Source organism: Echiichthys vipera (genome assembly GCF_963691815.1).
Source record: "Echiichthys vipera genome assembly, chromosome: 8".
Classification (NCBI taxonomy): domain Eukaryota; kingdom Metazoa; phylum Chordata; class Actinopteri; order Perciformes; family Trachinidae; genus Echiichthys; species Echiichthys vipera.
Window position 1 is genome coordinate 29,265,353 of NC_139833.1, and position 19,464 is coordinate 29,284,816.

The 19,464-nt window shown below is 41.9% G+C and overlaps 1 protein-coding gene across 1 annotated transcript in view; it reads right to left on the reverse strand.

Moving 5' to 3' along the window:
• The window catches only part of LOC310950634 (proprotein convertase subtilisin/kexin type 4-like), a 228,866-nt gene extending 209,707 nt beyond the window's left edge, over positions 1 to 19,159 (reverse strand). Inside the window, exons 1-3 of the mRNA XM_083918538.1 lie at positions 19,149 to 19,159; positions 18,071 to 18,246; positions 417 to 509 (exon numbers count right to left, since the gene is read on the reverse strand). Coding sequence (XP_083774664.1) covers positions 417 to 509; positions 18,071 to 18,241 — 264 coding nt within the window. The 5' untranslated portion in view covers positions 18,242 to 18,246; positions 19,149 to 19,159. The remainder of the gene's footprint in view (positions 1 to 416; positions 510 to 18,070; positions 18,247 to 19,148) is intronic.
• Positions 19,160 to 19,464: the final 305 nt, after the last annotated feature.

The following is a 19,464-nucleotide window of genomic DNA, read 5'->3' on the forward strand; positions in this document are numbered from 1 at the left end:
CAAACAACTTTCAGCCATTACTCACCACATGGCTCTGTTTATTTTTTTTTTCCATCCTTCTCGCTAATCAACAGACCCTGATTAAAACAGCAAAGCCAGCCAAATGAACTTGCATTTGCATATACATGCTGTGTAAAATCGGAACCGATGCCAGAGTGTGAATTCACCTTGACGTGGCTGTGTTAAATGTATCAAACAGTCACGTCTAAGTAGCTGAACGCTCTGATTTGCTGTAGTTACAAATCCATTTCCCGCTGTGTTACACAGACAGCGGAAGTCAGGCCAAAAAAAAAAACAACAACCTCAGAGCGGCTTCTTTTGGGAACCTGCAGCTCGATCCCCTCTCTAGATCCTATTGTGTGATGGGTATTTTATTCACTGGTGTTTATTTAATGGAACAGTTAAAATACACTTACCCCTACTGCACTGGAAAGTCTGTTCTCAAAGGTGGCTCTGTCAGGGCGCCCCCTGCTGTCTTTCAGGGTGTACAGACCATCCAGACTGCCAACCTGTCAGCACAGAAACAAATGTTGAAAGATGTTCTTATTATTTTGTCATTATGATGTGATATGATTGCTATCATACATACATACATACATACATACTACATACATACATACATACATTCAGAGAATGAATGCTACAGAACTTTATTTTATTATCTAGTTTCACAATGAGTCATAATGGAAAAAGAACATAAATAGACTACTTTGAAGTAGACTTCTTTTAGGGCTAAAGGACATGGTATGGGACTGGTGCAGACTTTCTGATACAGTTAACCGCATTTTCGGCAGTGTCGGAGGCTTTCCCCTCACTTTCAGGACATAAAAGATTACAGAATTTAAGATGTGCTTGGTTGAGTCCCTTAAGCATTTCTTCAAATAATGTACCCTCCAAAACTCAGGATATGATCAGAATTCAAAGAGTGCATGAAGAATCACACAAGTGTTTTCATCATTACAGAGACCAATACTTGTGCAGTGTGAGGGTCAAAACACACAACGTATTCAACCTTAATCATCCATATGACCCTTTGCACAACATGAGATCAGCGTATCCCCTCTGGCCAGCTGTCTTGTGTGGGATTTTCTGCAAGAGGTGGGCCGAAATCAAATAGTACACACTTTATCTAACCTTATCCTGGGCTTTTCATTTCCAAGCCTTATGAACTCAAATCGTATTGACCACCTGGGAGAGTTAGAACTAACTAAGTGAAATCTACTCAGCGGCAATTGTGTGCAAGGCACGCATCGTGTGTGTGTGTGTGTGTGTGTGTGTGTGTGTGTGTGTGTGTGTGTGTGTGTGTGTGTGTGTGTACGTGTGTGTGTGTGTGTGCGGCTTGCTGATTCTATCTCCCTTCACATTCATTCTCTCTATTCTCTGTCCCTGAGGTGCATCAGGGCTGAGACTGCAGAGTAAATTGTCCCAAATTGAGTTCCTTCTTGCCAGCAGATACAGGCCACATCCCGACCGTTTAGAGCGAGGCTGAGAGAAAGAGAAAAAGGGAGAGAGAGAGAGAGAGAGAGAGAGAGAGAGAGAGACAGAGAGACAGAAAGAGGGAGGGAGAAAACAATCACAGCACACATCCTCCCTTCTTGACATTTTTCTCTCTAATTTCTCCCTTTACCTTTCTTTTCTACCCACCCTCCCTGTCTCTCCCTCTTTCTCTCTCCTTTGCTGATTTCCCTGCTGCCTCTCTTTCTTCTCCCGGCACATTATTCTTCTGCTTCTCCCTCTTTATGTCACCCTCTGCGTGTCTTCCCTTGTCTTTGTCTGCTGAGATAGGTATACATCAGTATTTCCTTGCTCAGCTTGGCTTTTTTCTTCCTTTGATGATTCTCTTCCCTCCTGCTTGTCCGCTTCCTCCGTCTTTTTCCATTCTTTCTCCCCCAATCCCTGTTATCCGTCACTCCCACCAACAGTATTTCTCTTCCTTCCCTGTGTCCTTTCCTCACCCCGGTTTCTATCCCTCCTTTGCTCTCTCGTCCCACCCTCCGTGGCGGGCTGTACCCGGTGACATAGTACCCATCAGCGCAGACCTCCTGGGTGGAGAAGTGTCGCTCTGACAATAATCACACAGTAAGTTTATAACGCTGGCAGCCCAGCTGAGCTGAGCCGAACTCGGCACACGCGACTCCCTTACGCTGGCACACTCCATTTAACTCAGCAGGGGAGCTGCAGGCTGGCTGGGGCAGGGATGAAGCCTGAGACAGGGGATGCCATTGGGGGTTTTTTTTGGGAGGGGGGGGGGGGTTGTCTGGTGGTGAAGCAGTGACTTGAAGACAGATATGGAAATGGGATGAGGAAGGATGTCTGGGGGTGAAACTGGTGCTGCAGGGGATGAAGAGGGGGTGATGTTTTGGACTTTTGGGTTGGAGCAGAAAGTGTTTTTTAAGAAGGCACTCATTTCACTGTCTCTGCATGGAATGGTAACTCCTCTCTACTTCTACAGCTTGCCCCCTGCAAAATACCTCCTCTCGCTTTTCCCTTAGCGTTCAGGGCTAATCAATTCATTGGGAATTGGGGCCAGTTGATGAAAATGATCCAAAATGAGGGGCTGTAAAAATATGAGCATCACATTAATGGAAATTGTAAGTACATACAGTATATTGTCTTTATTTTATCAATGTAAATAGTAATGATAGGCCTCAAAATGCAACAAGTTTGTCAAAAACAATCCTTGTTAAATGAACAAACCTGTTAACCAGAGGTTTTCAGTCAATTATTGGACTAAAGTACAAGTTTGAAGCTCTTCTCCTTTACTTGAGTATTTTATTGACATGCTACTTTATACTTCTGCTCCTCTACAAATCAGTGGAAATATTCTACTCAGTCAGCTCTCAAACAGCCCTGTGCTGAGTGGACAGGATGACTCGGGTGCTGTGGATTTTTGCAAAACAAATAACAGGCTTGATGTGCGCGTAGAGGCTCAGGTTTTTTTTTCTAAAACGGGATGATTTATGTTGTTCTATCGGAACATAGTGTCAGCCTCAGTGAATATGATCAAACAAATGTTGCCGACTGGGACTTTAAGTGATGGTAAATGGACGGCAGTTATAGAGCGCTCTTATACCCTTTCACACTCACACACTGATGGTAGTAAGCAACTATGCAAGGCACAGGATGGGGCGTCGACCTAATTAGAGGAGGACCCACCCCAGCTGCTTTTCCACAGCCACATCTTCTTTCTCCTGCCTTGATGTTGAGGTCTTCAGATCTCAACATCAACAGTTCTCGGGACTATTTCCTCTGCAGAAGGTTGTTTCAGCAAGGCATATGGACAATCAAGTCCATCTGATGAAAAACACATAGCTGTTGAATTCTAATTTCCCATTCACTCCCACTGTAGTGGGTGGCAGCAGAAATGTAGAGGAAGATATTTCCCTTGATGGCAGTGCAGCTAAATGAGAAAATCTGTTTTTTGTCATTAGTGTGAACCAACCCTTTAAAAATGAGCATCAAACCACTTCCTGCGAAATATGTCACACTGACAGCTTGACATTACTGACTCTGGATGTACACACAGTCAAACTACAGCTGTACATGAAAATTAGTAAGCAATTTCAATGCAAAACAAACACACACACCCTCACAAACGTACACACACATCCTTGTGCCCTGCCAGAGCAGGTTCACAGCAAAACAATATGAGGCCAATCAGGGGACCATTGGTATGGCTCTCCCTCTGCTAATGAAGGCACTTTGAAAAGGTAATCTAATTCACCAGCAGCAATTAAGGCTGGGAGCGCCTTGTCACTATCAATTATCTGCTCCTTCACTCATGTTCTCCGGTGTGGATGTGGAGCCTGCATGACACACAGCACTGTCGGACAAATCAACCCCATCAGCCAGACAGTCACTGAGAACACTAATCATGAGAGTTTTCAAACACACACACACACACATGGATACTGTATGCTTGAATCATTGCACAATGACCTAAGTAAGCTTGACATGAAGACATCAGAGATAGGTCTTAGTGGAGTGATAAACAGTATGGAATGGATCCTACAGAATGCTACTCTAGGTGTCATGACAGATGTTAGCATCCATCAAATATCGGTTATTGATTGATAACTCATGCTACTGTGAAGTGTTTGTGTTTATAAAGTAGATATTAAAAACGTATACGTACCTTTAGACTGAATCCCCAGTTGCTGCCTTTTTAACATTGATAATTCCTAACATGTCCTTTTGGACTATTGGTTGAAGAAGATTGGAATATTTATTTATTTTTTTTACTATTTCTTCACATTTTATAGATTAAACAATTAAACTGATTCAATTTCATGGAAATATATTAAATGCTGGAGAGCATTCCGATGGTGCACATTTCCATCAACTCTAACTCTCGAACAAAATCCTATAAACTGTTCATTTTCATAATAAATGTTTACAAGTTTTTTTTTAGTTTTTCATTTATTTGAACTGCAGAATAGAGTCAGGATGTGTCAGCAGGGGGCATGGACCAAATGAGAGTAGGCAATAGACTGGAAGATCTCATGGTCAGAGCTCCGGAAGGCTGAGTCACACTGGATCCTGATTCAAGTTGTCTATGACACCCCCACCAGCCCATCAAGACTATTCTGCAGGGGCTTGGCAGAAACTCCAGCCCTTGCATCGCTGGCACAAGGATCAGGTCCTAAACGTCATAGCGGATGTCATCAGCACAGGGATGTCTCAGGCAGCAACAACCTACAAGACAGTCCATCATCTTTGTCAAGGCCAGGGAGAGGCCGCAGCCACAACCAAGTCCACCAGAGCCCCTTTTTCATCGGAAGGACAGTGTGAGTGCGCCCCTTAGACTTCAGGAGACAGCAGAGGACCTTGGGAGACAGATCAGATACCCAGACATCATCACAGTGACCACACCTAGGTCAAACGTGGCCCTGGTGTCGGAAACCACAAGGTAAGTGGTCCTGCCGGAGTTGACTGTTCCCTGGGAAGACCAGATGGCCTTTGAGAGGAAGAGGGCCAAGTATGAAGTGCTGATAGGCGAGTACCAAAGCAGACGATGGAAGACCCGGTGTGAGCCCACTGAGTCGGGTGCAGAGGCTTTGCCAGTCAGTCTGCAGGGAACTCAAGCTCCTTGGGACTGCACAGCAGGAAAGCCATCAAGAAGATCACAGATGCTGCAGAGCAGGCATTGCGATGGCTGTGGATCAAAGGGTGATCACACTTCAACTGACAAGAAACGCTGCATAATTCATCCTTGTACAGACACATGACCACTGCATTATAGGCATTTACATTTTTCACGCTGCAGCAGTCAACTTCTGGAGTTAATGTCCACGATGCATTCAAGGGTGCATTGGAATAATGGCAGATTATGTCAAAGTAAGATACGTCTTCAAAAATTTGTTTGTGTGTGATTACAGGAAACTGTATGTGATGTAAAAAGTAAAATAAACTCTTTTTGGGGAGGGACATCAAAACATGTTGTATTAAACTTGAAGATAAAATGAAAAGTACTGAAGATTCAACACAGCATACAATCTGTGTGGAGGGAAATGGGTGTTGTGATATGGACAGATATGTGATTAAGTTATGGAGTGATGAGAAAAATGAAAAGAACTCTATGAAGGACCACATGGCCACTTTCCACAGAAAAGACTAATCAATTAGTGTTTGTCCTATCACAGAACATTGTTCCAATGATCCAAGTGCAGAGCAACATTAACTACTTGAAAGTCATTCGGATGTGACACAGCACCGTGACCATGAGACTTCTTGGACAGAGGAGAACACCTCAATTCAAATAGACCTTTAGACTCCAGACAGAGGTCTACGCTGACAGACTTCTCTTCTTAAGGCCTTGATTGCTTACCTGAAACTCTCCAACAAATGACCTTAGTCAAGGCGCTGATGAAGAGGGGATTAGCATAACAGTACTGCTGCTGTAAGGAGAGTGCTGCAAAGCTTGCAAAGGATAATATGTGGGCTTGAATACTATATGTTGCTGCAGGAAATCAAAAATTATGGGTGGTGACAGTTAATGATATATGACTATCAATTTACTGCCATGTGAAATGTAAATTCAATCATAGAATGTGATGTTTAAGTGTCATTTCACAGGCATTAATAAACCGTCATTAACAACTCTTGTCTTACTTGTATATTCAAGCAATCATTTGGGCTCTTATCTTGATTAAGAATACTGTTGAAAATAGTAATTTTATGTATGAAAATACCAAGTTAAAACCATAAAGAAAACTTTGGGGATTAAATAAAAGACTGGGTAATCGAATCAAATGCTCCCATATAAGCAATGGCAGCTGAACAGCACAGATGAATGGAATAAAAGTAAGCAAAAGCAGAAAGAAAATGGTGCTGAGAAACCTCCCACAGTGCAATATCTGGACACCTATGCTGCCACAAGAAGGAATACAAATTATAATTTGCAGTGTTTGGCTTATCCTATGCAGATTGAGAGTTGTTTTGTTTTTTTGGATTCCTGTGTAACTGAATGGGGAGAGGTTTGCTTACCAGCTGGAGACATTCAATTGGAATCTATTCACTATCCGGCATGTGTGCAGAGGCATATTTGAGTTCACATGCAAGATGAAGTGTGAGAGTTGATGTGTTAAACAGCAATTCTCACCTAACATCCTCTCCTGTCACGGTTAAAAAGACTGCAAAGACTACCGCATAACTACCAACATGCATGGCTTAAAATAGCCCCGTCTGTGTTCTGTATTTGTAATTCAAAATATTGCAGGCAGATAGTATAATAATTGCATTAACATAATGTACTGGTGGCGTTTAAGTGCTATCAGAGTGTCCAAATAAACTGACCTGAATGTCTTAGGACTGTAGGTGGAAAGCCACAGACATGGGGAGAACATAAAACACACACAGCAGCCAGCGTATTCAAACACAGGACATTCTGGCTGTAAAATAGCAGCATTCAGGGGACGACAACCATGACATGCTCTAACTTCTGAAAAGGTACTTTATGTGCCAGAACTTCCTGTGTATTAATTGGATAAGCATGCGTTGACTTTCGGAAGTTCTAACTGAAAGGTAGTCTTCTTGAATCTGCTGTACACAGTAGATTAGAGACAAGGAAACCAAAATAAAATCAATCTACAACAAGGACCTGAATCAGCTGCAGACCTGGCTGCTACTTTTGAGGGGAACAACAGATAAAAAGCTCCCATAAGGAGAAAATATTGGACTTGAGAATTTTGGATCCCGACAAATAATCACCTGCAATTATGGAGTCGGAAGTCAGAGTGAAGACAAAGAAGAATAACTAACAACTAAAAAACTGAATTTTAACTAACTCATAGTGAGGAAGAAGTACAGCAAAAGAATCACTGTGGCACACTGCACGCTTTGCTGGGTATTGTGTTGTCTGAGACATGAGTAGAGCTAAAGGTTACCACAACATCACATGCTCTTAAAACACACTCAAACAGAAATCACATGAAGATAGATACAGTATTATAAATCAAGAGAGGAAATACAGAAATATAAGACCTGGGGTGGTGCAGTGGTTAGAGCAGTTGCCCCACATAAAGAGGCTGAAGGTCCTTGAGGCAGCGGCTGCAGGTTCAAATCTGACCTGCTGCCCTTTGCTGCATGTCTCCCCCTCTCTCTCACCCCATTTTATATGTCCACTGTAAAAAAAAAAAAAAAGGCTTGAAAACTGCCAAAAAATAATCTTAAAAAAAAGAAATACAAAACCTACCTAAGCTAAAATCCCTATACCACGTGAAACGTTGAGCTGCTCTCCACTTACAGGTTCAAAACAACTCTGCTGCTTTATCCTTCACTTGATGAAAGAATGTCTAATTAAACACTTTGGGAATTATCTTGTTTTTGAAAAGATTTCAACAGCCATATTGATTTAGGAGAAAAAAAGATGTCATCAAACAGGTTTGGATTATTATTGAGGAAAGCGTCTGATGTTCATTTAACTGTAAAAGCTCATCACGGGAGCTTATTGATAAAAATGGTTGCCAAATGATTGTAGTCAATGAATCAGGGATTTCTCTAGATTCAGTTTTGTTATTCCTCATTTGATCTTCATGTCTGTCTTTTCTTCACCTGTTTGTTATTGATTCCTATGGATAAGAAATGCCTTTGCTCCCTCTTCAAGTGTCAAATCAGATTATCTTACTGCACAGCATTGAAAGACCCAAGCATCACAACTCAAAACAACTCATTTGAAGGAAAAAAAAACACAAGAGCTGCAGGTATTGTGGTCTACTTTTTCTATCTTTTGTTCCTTAATGTCTTTTTTTTAAATATATATATTTGTTTCTTTTTTGTGTACTTTTATTTTCTGTTTAGTGACTTTAATTTGCTAAATGGGATTCAAACATGGCCTCTTGATATGTCACACCTGTCAGGTGGATGGATTAGATGTGCTCACTCACACAGATTTAAACACATTTGTGAAGAGAATTTGAGAGAATTAGGCTTTTTGTGGACAAAGTCTTAGATCTTTGATTTCAGCTCCAGAAAAAGTGGAACAAAAACAAAAGTATACAGTATTTGCGTCCAGTGTATTAAGGGCTGACACTTAAAGTATAAGTCAGGCGTGATGGGACCCTATGGTCTTTTTCGGCATGAATATACATCAAATAAGCCATCAAGACAGTTTTTGGGGTGATCACCTATTACCAGAGAAACCCCGGATAGACGCTAGCAGTCGGACGTGGCTAACACTGATTAGCTCGGGGCAGAGCCAAACCTCTGCAGTAGCATGGTATCAGTCCCGAAACATAAAACGAAGCGCCAACACCGTAGTCTTTTTTTAATAAACTCTGGGTTCACTAACTACGTTGTTTTCTGTGCAGGGACTCTTCTCATGCTGCTGCAGAGGTTTGCTGCTATTTTGAGCAGTATTAGTGGTTAAAAAAGACGTTTGAATGCCTTCACCGTACTGCCCGAGCTAATCACTTTTAGCCACTTCTGGCTGTTAGCGTCTCACTGAGATTTCGTTGTTAATAGGTTATCACCCTAACCCATCAATATTTGATGTACTGTATATACATGCCTTAACTGTTTACTCAATATCAAAGAGAAAGGTATCCGCCCTGCACTGAATCCCACACAAACCCTGTTAATGATTAGCTTGTGAACATTAGTGGATGATTTACCAGCTACAGAGACAGAAACTTTCCTCCAGAGATGGTGGAAACCAAAACAGGGCTACAAGGAGAGACAATATTGGACCAACACTTGTCTCATGGACAGATACATCACTCCAGGTAAATGCTAATGCTGCTCACTGTCTGCCAAATGTTGAAATATATAAATAAATAATCAATTATTAATGGGCTTTTTATGGAATATCCCTACACTTAATATCTTCACGTTGCGGTTGTTTGTGCTACTTTAGTTAAGTTTTAGACACTTTTTGTTTGGGCTGTAGCTACAGCTTCTTTGTGAGGAAGCAGCCGAGTTCCTGGAAAAATGTGTAAACTTAGAGAACTATAAGGACGATCACTAAAACACCACTGACCAGATAACAACAAGTGCTCTCATCTGTTCACTGTCATTATTCCAATATGCCAAACATAAATTCATCTTTACTGATGCTACTGTAACTCCAAACACTACATGTTGGGGTTAACACAAACAATGCGTTTTGACCAACCCTAACTCCAAACAACATGAACAGTATTCCTCCATAGTAGCCTTCAAAAAGCAAACACCACTATACGTCTGATTTGTACTACAGCATCTGAAGGCAGTTCAGCGGAGTTGGACTTTTGAGTCATCTCAGCGCTGAAGCATGCACAGGATGCACGCCCCGCTGCGGCTGAAGGCCTCCAACAGCCAGACAGAAAGAGGAGAGAGCAACAGAGATGGAGGGAGGGAAGGAAGGGAAAGACATGAAGGATAAACATAAACAAACAGAGACATCAAGAGTCATTGAAGCAGTGTGTGAGAGCCACACGAGGCAGCCCACCCTATGGAGAAGACAGCAGCTGGTGTGTATACTAACAGCACTACAGGGGATGTGGCCTCCACAGCCCCAAATATGGAGAAGCAGAAAGCAGAGATAGGAGGAGGGCTGGGTGATAGAAGAGGATGCTCGGGGCTAAATGGGGTGAGCAGTTATGCCTTGTTGGTTACAGTATTGGCAGGAAATGCAAGAGATGGGAGGAGGTGTGAAGGGTTCTACAGTCCATATTAAGTCACAGATACAGGGACTGATGGGTTTTTAAGATTTTTTAGGATTGGACGTCAAAACACAAATACAAATTAACCTGACTCTGGCTGGATGAATTTCCTTCCGCCTTGCTTCCGTCTTGACTCCGCCTAGTTCCACTCAACCATCTGGGATCGCTCCATAGGGAAGTGATTTCAGGAGGTCAAGCCAATCAGGGTGGTGTTCATCTAACGTTACTTACATGTTTGAGATGGTAGGTCATGTTCGTCTAACGTTACTTACATGTTTAAGGTGGTAGGTCATGTTCGTCTAACGTTACTTACATGTTTAAGGTGGTAGGTCATGTTCGTCTAACGTTATTTACATGTTTTAAGGTGGTAGGTCATGTTCGTCTAACGTTACTTACATGTTTAAGGTGGTAGGTCATGTTCGTCTAACGTTACTTACATGTTTAAGGTGGTAGGTCATGTTTGTCTAATGTTAGTTACATGTTTTAAGGTGGTAGGTCATGTTCGTCTAACGTTACTTACATGTTTTAAGGTGGTAGGTCATGTTCGTCTAACGTTACTTACATGTTTTAAGGTGGTAGGTCATGTTCGTCTAACGTTACTTACATGTTTAAGGTGGTAGGTCATGTTCGTCTAATGTTACTTACATATGTTAAGGTGGTAGGTCATGTTCGTCTAACGTTACTTACATGTTTAAGGTGGTAGGTCGTGTTCGTCTAATGTTACTTACATGTTTTAAGGTGGTAGGTCATGTTCGTCTAACGTTACTTACATGTTTAAGGTGGTGGGTCATGTGTGTCTAATGTTTCTTACATGTTTTAAGGTGGTAGGTCATGTTCGTCTAACGTTACTTACATGTTTTAAGGTGGTAGGTCATGTTCGTCTAATGTTACTTACATGTTTAAGATGGTAGGTCATGTTCGTCTAACGTTACTTACATGTTTACGGTGGTAGGTCATTTTTGTCTAACGTTACTTACATGTTTACGGTGGTAGGTCATGTTCGTCTAATGTTACTTACATATTTTAAGGTGGTAGGTCATGTTCGTCTAACGTTACTTACATGTTTAAGGTGGTAGGTCATGTTCGTCTAATGTTACTTACATGTTTTAAGGTGGTAGGTCATGTTCATCTAACGTTACTTACATGTTTAAGGTGGTTGGTCATGTTCGTCTAACGTTACTTACATGTTTAAGGTGGTAGGTCATGTTTGTCTAACGTTTCTTACATGTTTTAAGGTTGTAGGTCATGTTCGTCTAACGTTACTTACATGTTTTAAGGTGGTAGGTTATGTTCGTCTAACGTTACTTACATGTTTAAGATGGTAGGTCATGTTCGTCTAAAGTAACTTACATGTTTACGGTGGTAGGTCATGTTCGTCTAACGTTACTTACATGTTTACGGTGGTAGGTCATGTTCGTCTAATGTAACTTACATGTATTAAGGTGGTAGGTCATGTTCGTCTAATGTTACTTACATATTTTAAGGTGGTAGGTCATGTTTGTCTAACATTACTTACATGTTTACGGTGGAAGGTCATGTTCGTCTAATGTTACTTACATGTTTTAAGGTGGTAGGTCATGTTCGTCTAACGTTACTTACATGTTTAAGGTGGTGGGTCATGTTCGTCTAACGTTACTTACATGTTTAAGGTGGTAGGTCATGTTCGTCTAATGTTACTTACATGTATTAAGGTGGTAGGTCATGTTCGTCTAATGTTACTTACATGTTTTAAGGTGGTAGGTCATGTTCGTCTAACATTACTTACATGTTTTAACGCGGTAGGTCATGTTCATCATGGTCGAGGAATAGACAAAGTTTTTCTTGTAAAGTTTGCATGTGACCTTCTTGGGGTCATCCTTGTTCTTTTCAAAGTGATCCTATATTTTAGACGTCTTTCCTGACATGATTGGTTATTAATTGTTATCTGTCTAACTGCTGCCTGCTGCTAAAAACAAAAACACTGACAGTGACTGAGTGTCATGACTTCCTGTAACTGGCCCTTCAAATTAAAAGCCCTCCAGCCTTTTCGGCCAGCCACCAGTCCCAGCTCTTCACTTAATTTTGACAAGACACAGCTCCAAATGTTTGTTTTTTTCCTGCGACTAAATGACTAATGAAATTTTGGCTAGCTAATGATTTTTTGGTGGACCAGTGCTTGGTCGACTATTTGGGGGCAGCCCTCGACAGTAAAAAAACAAAACAAAATTAATTTGATATCACAATTGACATCGAGAAGCAGCAAATACTGGAATCCGCAAATGTGTTGCATTTCTGCTTGAAATGACTCAAATAATTAATATATTATCAACAAGTGATTAATAACAACGATTCATTTTCTTTTTTTCAATTAAAATGTGTATGTGAATGTCATGATGTGATGTCATCACACATGTGGGAATTAGTTCAGTATTATATAAAACAGGCTTATACTGTGCACTCTACACCCACATATTAAGTTATTACATTCAAAGTAAAAGTTTGAACAACATGCCTGCTTCACTTATTTCTGTTCTTCATGAGTCCTACTCGGTTAAGAGTTAAGCAACCAAAAATAGAATCCAATATCTGCAGCAAAAATCATAAAAAGTGAAACTAGAGAAAGAAAAAAGAAGATTAAACTGACGTGCAATGAGGACTCCATTGTCACATTCCACAGGTTTGGACAGGACCCAGTGTTTTCTTCAAAACTTTCTCAGCTACTTACTTTAGAAAGAGAAATAAAAGCCACTGTCTGAAACTGGAGCGTTAGATTCACTCGACAGCAGCAGTAACTGACAAATGTGTCATAAAAGTGAATCTACAAAGCTTATGATAAAAAACTTCATGAGATCTGGTTTACTCCTTTCTTTTCATAAACCCCGCTCGAAACAAAAACTTGTAGTAAAATCCAACAGTAAAGCTATGCAACGTGCAGTTTTACAATATCCCCCACTGTTCCATACCACCTACTGTATGGGAGCATTGTGTATGAGCATGTTTGTGTGCTTCTACCGTCACTCGCTGCTCTCGTCCGCCATCTTCCTTTATCTTCTTTATCTCTCTCTTTCCCTATCTCTCTCTCCATTTCAATATTGAAGAGAGTTTTATTAAGGGCTAGACTCGGGTGTGCTGAGGCGCTCTCAGTAATTTTCCTACAAAGTGCTTTAATCCATCACACGGCCAACATGTGGCCTTTGCAGCTATACATCATCTCAGCCCAGGGAGAGAGAGAGAGGAAGGGAAAGAGCGAGAGAGCGGTAGCATAATATCTGTTCTCCTCCTCACCCCTTCTTCTTCTCCTTCTCTACCTTCATCTCCCACCAGAGTTCCCCACCTGGGAGGGAAACCGCATCTTCTCCGCGTATTCCTGAGTCAAGTCCTCTCTCCGTTTACAAATGAGAGTGAGGCACGAGCGAGGATGGAGTGATGGGGGGGGGGGGGGGTTGTACGCAAAGAGGGAGAGCGAAAATGAAAGAGATGGAAGAGATAGAGATAGCCGTGAGTGAATGAGTGAGCGAATGGGTGTGTGAGGGAGAGAGAAAGAGATAAGGAAAATGGAGAAAAGCTTACTGGAATGAATTAAAATTGGGGACAAAGGCAGGTGAGAGGAAGTCAGACTGTGTGTGTGTGTGTATGTGTCTGTGTGTGTGTGTCTATGTGTGTGTGTGTGTGACTATGCTATATGCACAAGGTGTGTGCATCTGTTCTTGCATGAGGAAATAGAAATAGATGGAGATGGAGGAGAAAAAACAGTGCTCCATTTCCCAGCATGCAGCTGGTGCAGTGTTGCCCCCTGTGTTGCCCCCGGCCAACACCTGCCTTCATTTCGCTCTCTCCACCCTCCTCGCAATGAGGAGCAACGGTGAACTCTGGGCCCCCTGACTAATGGAATGGGCCCTCTTTTCCAACCATTAGAGGATTGGTGTCCCTTTCCCTGCCCCTGGGTGCCCTGCAGTACAGAAAAGGGAGAGGAAGGGGTGAGAGAGAAGATGGTGGCACATTGGCCTTTTTTTCTTTTCACCAGAAACACAAACACACACACACACACACACACACACACACATGGCTGTAACATAACAGCCTGGAGTAATCCAGCCAGAGTAAGGCTTGACATAGCTTAGCATCTGACTGAGGCTATTTCTGAGAGGATATTAAAAATTCTGAATTGGGTGGAAAGAAGCTCTCTGAATGTGTACGACAGCGGCCCTGGCTGATCGTGGAGCATTTGTGTGATTTCATTTAGCTGGTATAAATCCAGTGCTCTGCCTCAATTACATCTGCTTTACTCAGATGGAAAACACACCTCGCGAGTACAGGGGGAGGGGAGCAGAGGGGAGGCGTGGAGCGGATTGGGGATTGAATCTCTCGATGAGCGGATAGCACGTCCGCAGACAGTGAGCCAAGCTGTGCCGCAGTAATGTTATGCTAATGATATGGTAATGATATGGTAATCTGCCGGCAGTATTCCACATCACTGGAGAGATGGGGAATCTAGGAGGCCTTTCACCATTGGTTGGAGACCAGGGACTTCCTGGTGTCAGAGTTCAAAACACACACACACACACACACACACACACACACACACACACACACACACACACACACACACACACACACACACACACACACACACACACACACACACACACACACACACACACACACACACACACACACACACACACACACACACACACACAAATTGTTGACGCAGTGATCTCAGCTAAAATAAAAACAATGCAACACATAGACATAATTTGGCTCTAATCGGATTTGTAAACTGTTAAGTAAGCAAGAAATAATATATGTAAACAATGTGGTATCATGTGATGTAACTTAAAACTGGGTCGGCTCTATTGTAAGTAAGCCTGCAAGCCCTTTTTTTCTTCTAAATCAGCGTGTAATATCAAGTCGCTGTGCTGTTGTTCTGCGCAGGCATTAAGTGAAACAGAAAATCATCTATTTCAGGTCGCGATCCGGTTCTTTTTTTCTTTGTCATTGTGTGAAAAACCCGGCACCTGTAATGGCCACCATTACCTGCCTAGTCTCTCTGGTTCATAATGATTACATTAAACCACAACATCCTTGGTTGGAGATGAGACTCACAAGTGTATGGCAGTAGTCTTTGAATCCACATCAGCACTGCCGCACAGCTGTAACAATCCAAAGCAAGAGCTTCCTGGGTGCACTGCATTTGTTGTTTGTTTCTTTATTCAAATTCCACTGCATCCTTGGGAATTAGCCAATTTACCCTCCAATTTAAAAAAGAATGCCGACAAACTATTAGCCATCTTTAAACATCTCTAAATGACAAAGGTGTAAGACAAGTGAAAGACAAATGCTACTTGATAAATCCCATGTCTTTGACTCATTTAAAAATCATAAAGACGGACAAAAAAGGCTTCAGTGTGTCTGCTACAAAAGAGGCACCTGCAGAAAGCATCTGCAGTGCATTGCGCTGAATCTGTCCGTGTGGCATAAAGACATCATCTCGGGTATTTTGCTTTGTTTTTCTTTGTATCTTACACTTGCAAAATGGATATGTCAAGCCTGCACAATGGAGAAACGAGATGACATTTTCCTGGATGCTCTACACTAAATCAAAGAGACCAACAATATGTTGAGTGCCAGCATGGAGACATTTGATTCCCATTCCACTCATGTGGCATTACCACTGGAATGCCAGCAGACATCACAATCCTCCCAAGCTGGCGTAGGGGCTTGTCAGGCTTTTTATTTCCTCTTCAGTGTTTTAAAAATATATTACATGCATATCACAGCTAACTGTGAAGCGCCGGCTTCTTCTTGATATTACAATATTTGCAATAGGTTTGACTTAACAAAGGCGATTTAGTGTCAGTGACATTTAGCGTCAGCCTCTGGCGACAGACAGGTAAAAGAAGCCAGTCAGAGCAGATTGGACCTTGGGGGGGGGGGGGGGGGGGTGAAAGTGGGGGTTGTTTGAGGCTCTTCTCAGGATATGGTAGTGTGCGTTTGGATGCTTTATTAACAAACAAACACATGCTGCATTTCTTTTACAATGGATTACTGCAGAATCACCGATTTCGTCAATCGTGCAAAAGCTAAAACCACAATATGAACCTCAAAACTACAGTTATTGCACATATGACTTGCATAGCACCGAGGATATGTGTATATAATAATACATGTAAATAGGAAAATAATTTTTCTTTTGGTAATAACAAGTGGTCACTTCATCGGGGGACTATCAGTGTTTTATATAACAGAGGAAAACAATGCAGGTAGAGGCAGCAGTGTCTGTGTGCATGCATGAGGGACAATAAGAGAGAGACGGGCAGAGAGGAAGACAGAGACGGGGGTGGACTGTCCAATACACTCCCGATAAAGGTCAAAGAGATGTTTTATTCATGATGCAGGCAGCAGCAATAGCAGCAGGAGCAGCAGCAGAGGCAGCAGGGCCAAGGTTGAAATGAGCTCGCGTCCCTGTTCCCCAGGGCCAGCACTGCGCACAGCCTCACACCAGGCCAGCGGACACTCCCTCTAACTCTTATTAATAATGTCCGCACACAAACACACACACACACCCACACCCACACACACCCACACCCACACCCACACACACACACACACACACACACACACACACACACACACACACACACACACACACACACACACACACACACACACACACACACACACACACACACACACACACACACACACACACACACACACACACACAAACACAGTATCACTAATCAATAACTTCAAATCACATTTTTTTGTTGTCTGTCATGGGCAAAATCAACGAAGGAATGCACAGACAAAGTAAAAAATACTTTAAATGAATGAAGCTCCACGGAAACCTTTTATGGGGACTGTGGGAGACTGAAGGTGTGATGCAATGTGGGATTTGATCACATTTCTCACCTGTAGGGCTCTATCTATAACCAGTTCTAAACAGACCTTTGAAAATGGAAAACATAATATCGGAAAAATTCAAGATATCCACTATTTTGCTTTCCTCATTTAGAATGGGAATGTCCATATGCCATCTAATGCATTTTATGGATCGTCCTGTATCTAAGGTCAGCTTCTTACATTACCTGGATTGCTTACAGAGTGTTTATAATCCAACAGTACATTTTATCCTGTGTCAAATCTTTGGAAAATAAGAAGTGAAATAAAAAGCAGAAATGGATGCTAATTCATCATAGCTCACACCTTTTAAATCTTTCTGACTATGAATCTTTCCAAATATGTAATGCCCTTGAACAGCCTCTTTGAACTCGCTCTTACAAAAAAAATATATTCCACATATCCAAGACCCACTCCAAACCCATATTTTTTATTGCAGCTGAGAATTTTTTTGAGGGAGCTGACACACTTTCAGACTCAACAGCCAAAGTAACCTTTAAAGTATTGATGTGGATAAATCACATGTAGTCTTCTGACAAATGGAAAGATTTCAGCATGACAGATTAAAACTCAGGAAAATAAGTAAAGACCCAATCATCTCCAAAGACATTCAGCTGGAGCCTATTCCAACATATAGGAGTTTCTCACTAAGGCTGGTTAGATAGAAGTGTGTGTGTGTGTGTGTGTGTGTGTGTGTGTGTGTGTGTGTGTGTGTGTGTGTGTGTGTGTGTGTGTGTGTGTGTGTGTGTGTGTGTGTGTGTGTGTGCGCGCATGTGTGTGTGTGTGTGTGTGTGTGTGTGTGTGTGTGTGCGTGTGCGTGTGCGTGTGTGTACGTGTCTTTTCATATGCGTGTGTCAGCCTACTCTATGTGTCTTTGATCAGATATGAAATATTCAAAAACCCTGCTGTAATTTGATGAAAGTCAGATATCCCTCAAATAGGAAGCAGAAGTCAGCACTTTGGCAGCTCTTTAAAAAAATCCTCAGTAACCGGATTCAGAAATTGCAAAAGTCCCAGCCAATATGTGTGCTTTTTCAACAGGCACTGACCTGTTGTATGAACTCCAGGCCGTGCTGCTCGGCCAGAGCTGTGGCAGCTCTGATGCCTCCGACCATGTGCACTGCATAGAAGACATGGCGGTTGGTCCCACGATGCCCCTCTGTGGTCACGGGTTCCATCTGCAGCAGGCAGCCAAGCACCAGCACAACTGCACTGAACATGGAGCCTTTAAAAAGAAAAGAGAGTGGAAAATCACTGATCATGTTTTTTAAATAGTTAAGAAAAATGTATTTGATCTACTTTTTACAAATGAATGTCAATAACGCATGCTCAAGGAGTTAAAGCGGTGTGACAGGCTGATGAAAGCCTACCGTTAACACTGATGTGAAAAAGCTTCACAAAGTGAAGAAAAGCACACCAGTGGGGCTGAAAATATTGATGATTCCATTGTTGATTCATCTGATGATTATTTTGGATTAATTCATTTTTTATATTGTCTGCAAAATGTCAGAAAATGGTGAAAAATGCCCACATGTCACTATGAAAATAGCTAATTTTGTTCGACCAACAGTCCAAAATCCAAATATATTCAATGTACTGTTATAAATGACAAAGAAACACATCAGAATCTCACATTTAAGCGGCTGCTGTTTGCTGTCAGCAACTGTTTGGCATTTTTGCTTGAAAAAAAGACTGCAGCAATTACAATAATCAAAATAGTTGCACATTCATTTTTAAGCTCTACATGTCGGACATAATTTTCCTTTCGTTAACTGACACACAACAGTACTCTGTATCCCACTGGATATGCTCTTTCTCCATTGGTTCTTTATAATGAAGACTAAAAAACTGACAATATTAATATCTATATTAGAAAAAAACACAAACACCTACGATTTTAAATATTACCATAACACTCCAAATACCATTTAACTGCACAAATGAGTTTACAGCGTGTGGGATTCGGCATCTCAGCACAGAGTATTGAACATTGGCAATTGTGAAACAATTTGCCCACAGCCACCTCCTCTGTACTTTTGCATGAAATCCACAGTGGCTGCCACCTACAGCCTGCGAACCACCCACCTGTAGCCAGGGAGAGTGAAACGTCCGGGAGAAATATTTTACCCTGTGCGATGAAAGCTAGAACTCTGGCATCGGGGGCCCCGAGCGAGACAACACACTCTCACCAGTTCCCAACCCACACGTTTAATCTCCTGGCCTTGATGCAAATGCTTCTGAGAGCAGAAAAACAGTGGCGCTCTCATTGTGTGAACCAACTTCCCTCTTTAAGCAAAACAGGAACTTTATCTGCCTTTTCTTTATGCCTGCGCTTTCCTGTGAACGGTGACCGAACAAAAAGTTGTCACCTCACTCTTCTCGGTATCTATTCAACAAGAGAAAACATCCTGTACACTCTCGGAATAATGCAGTATTAAAGAAC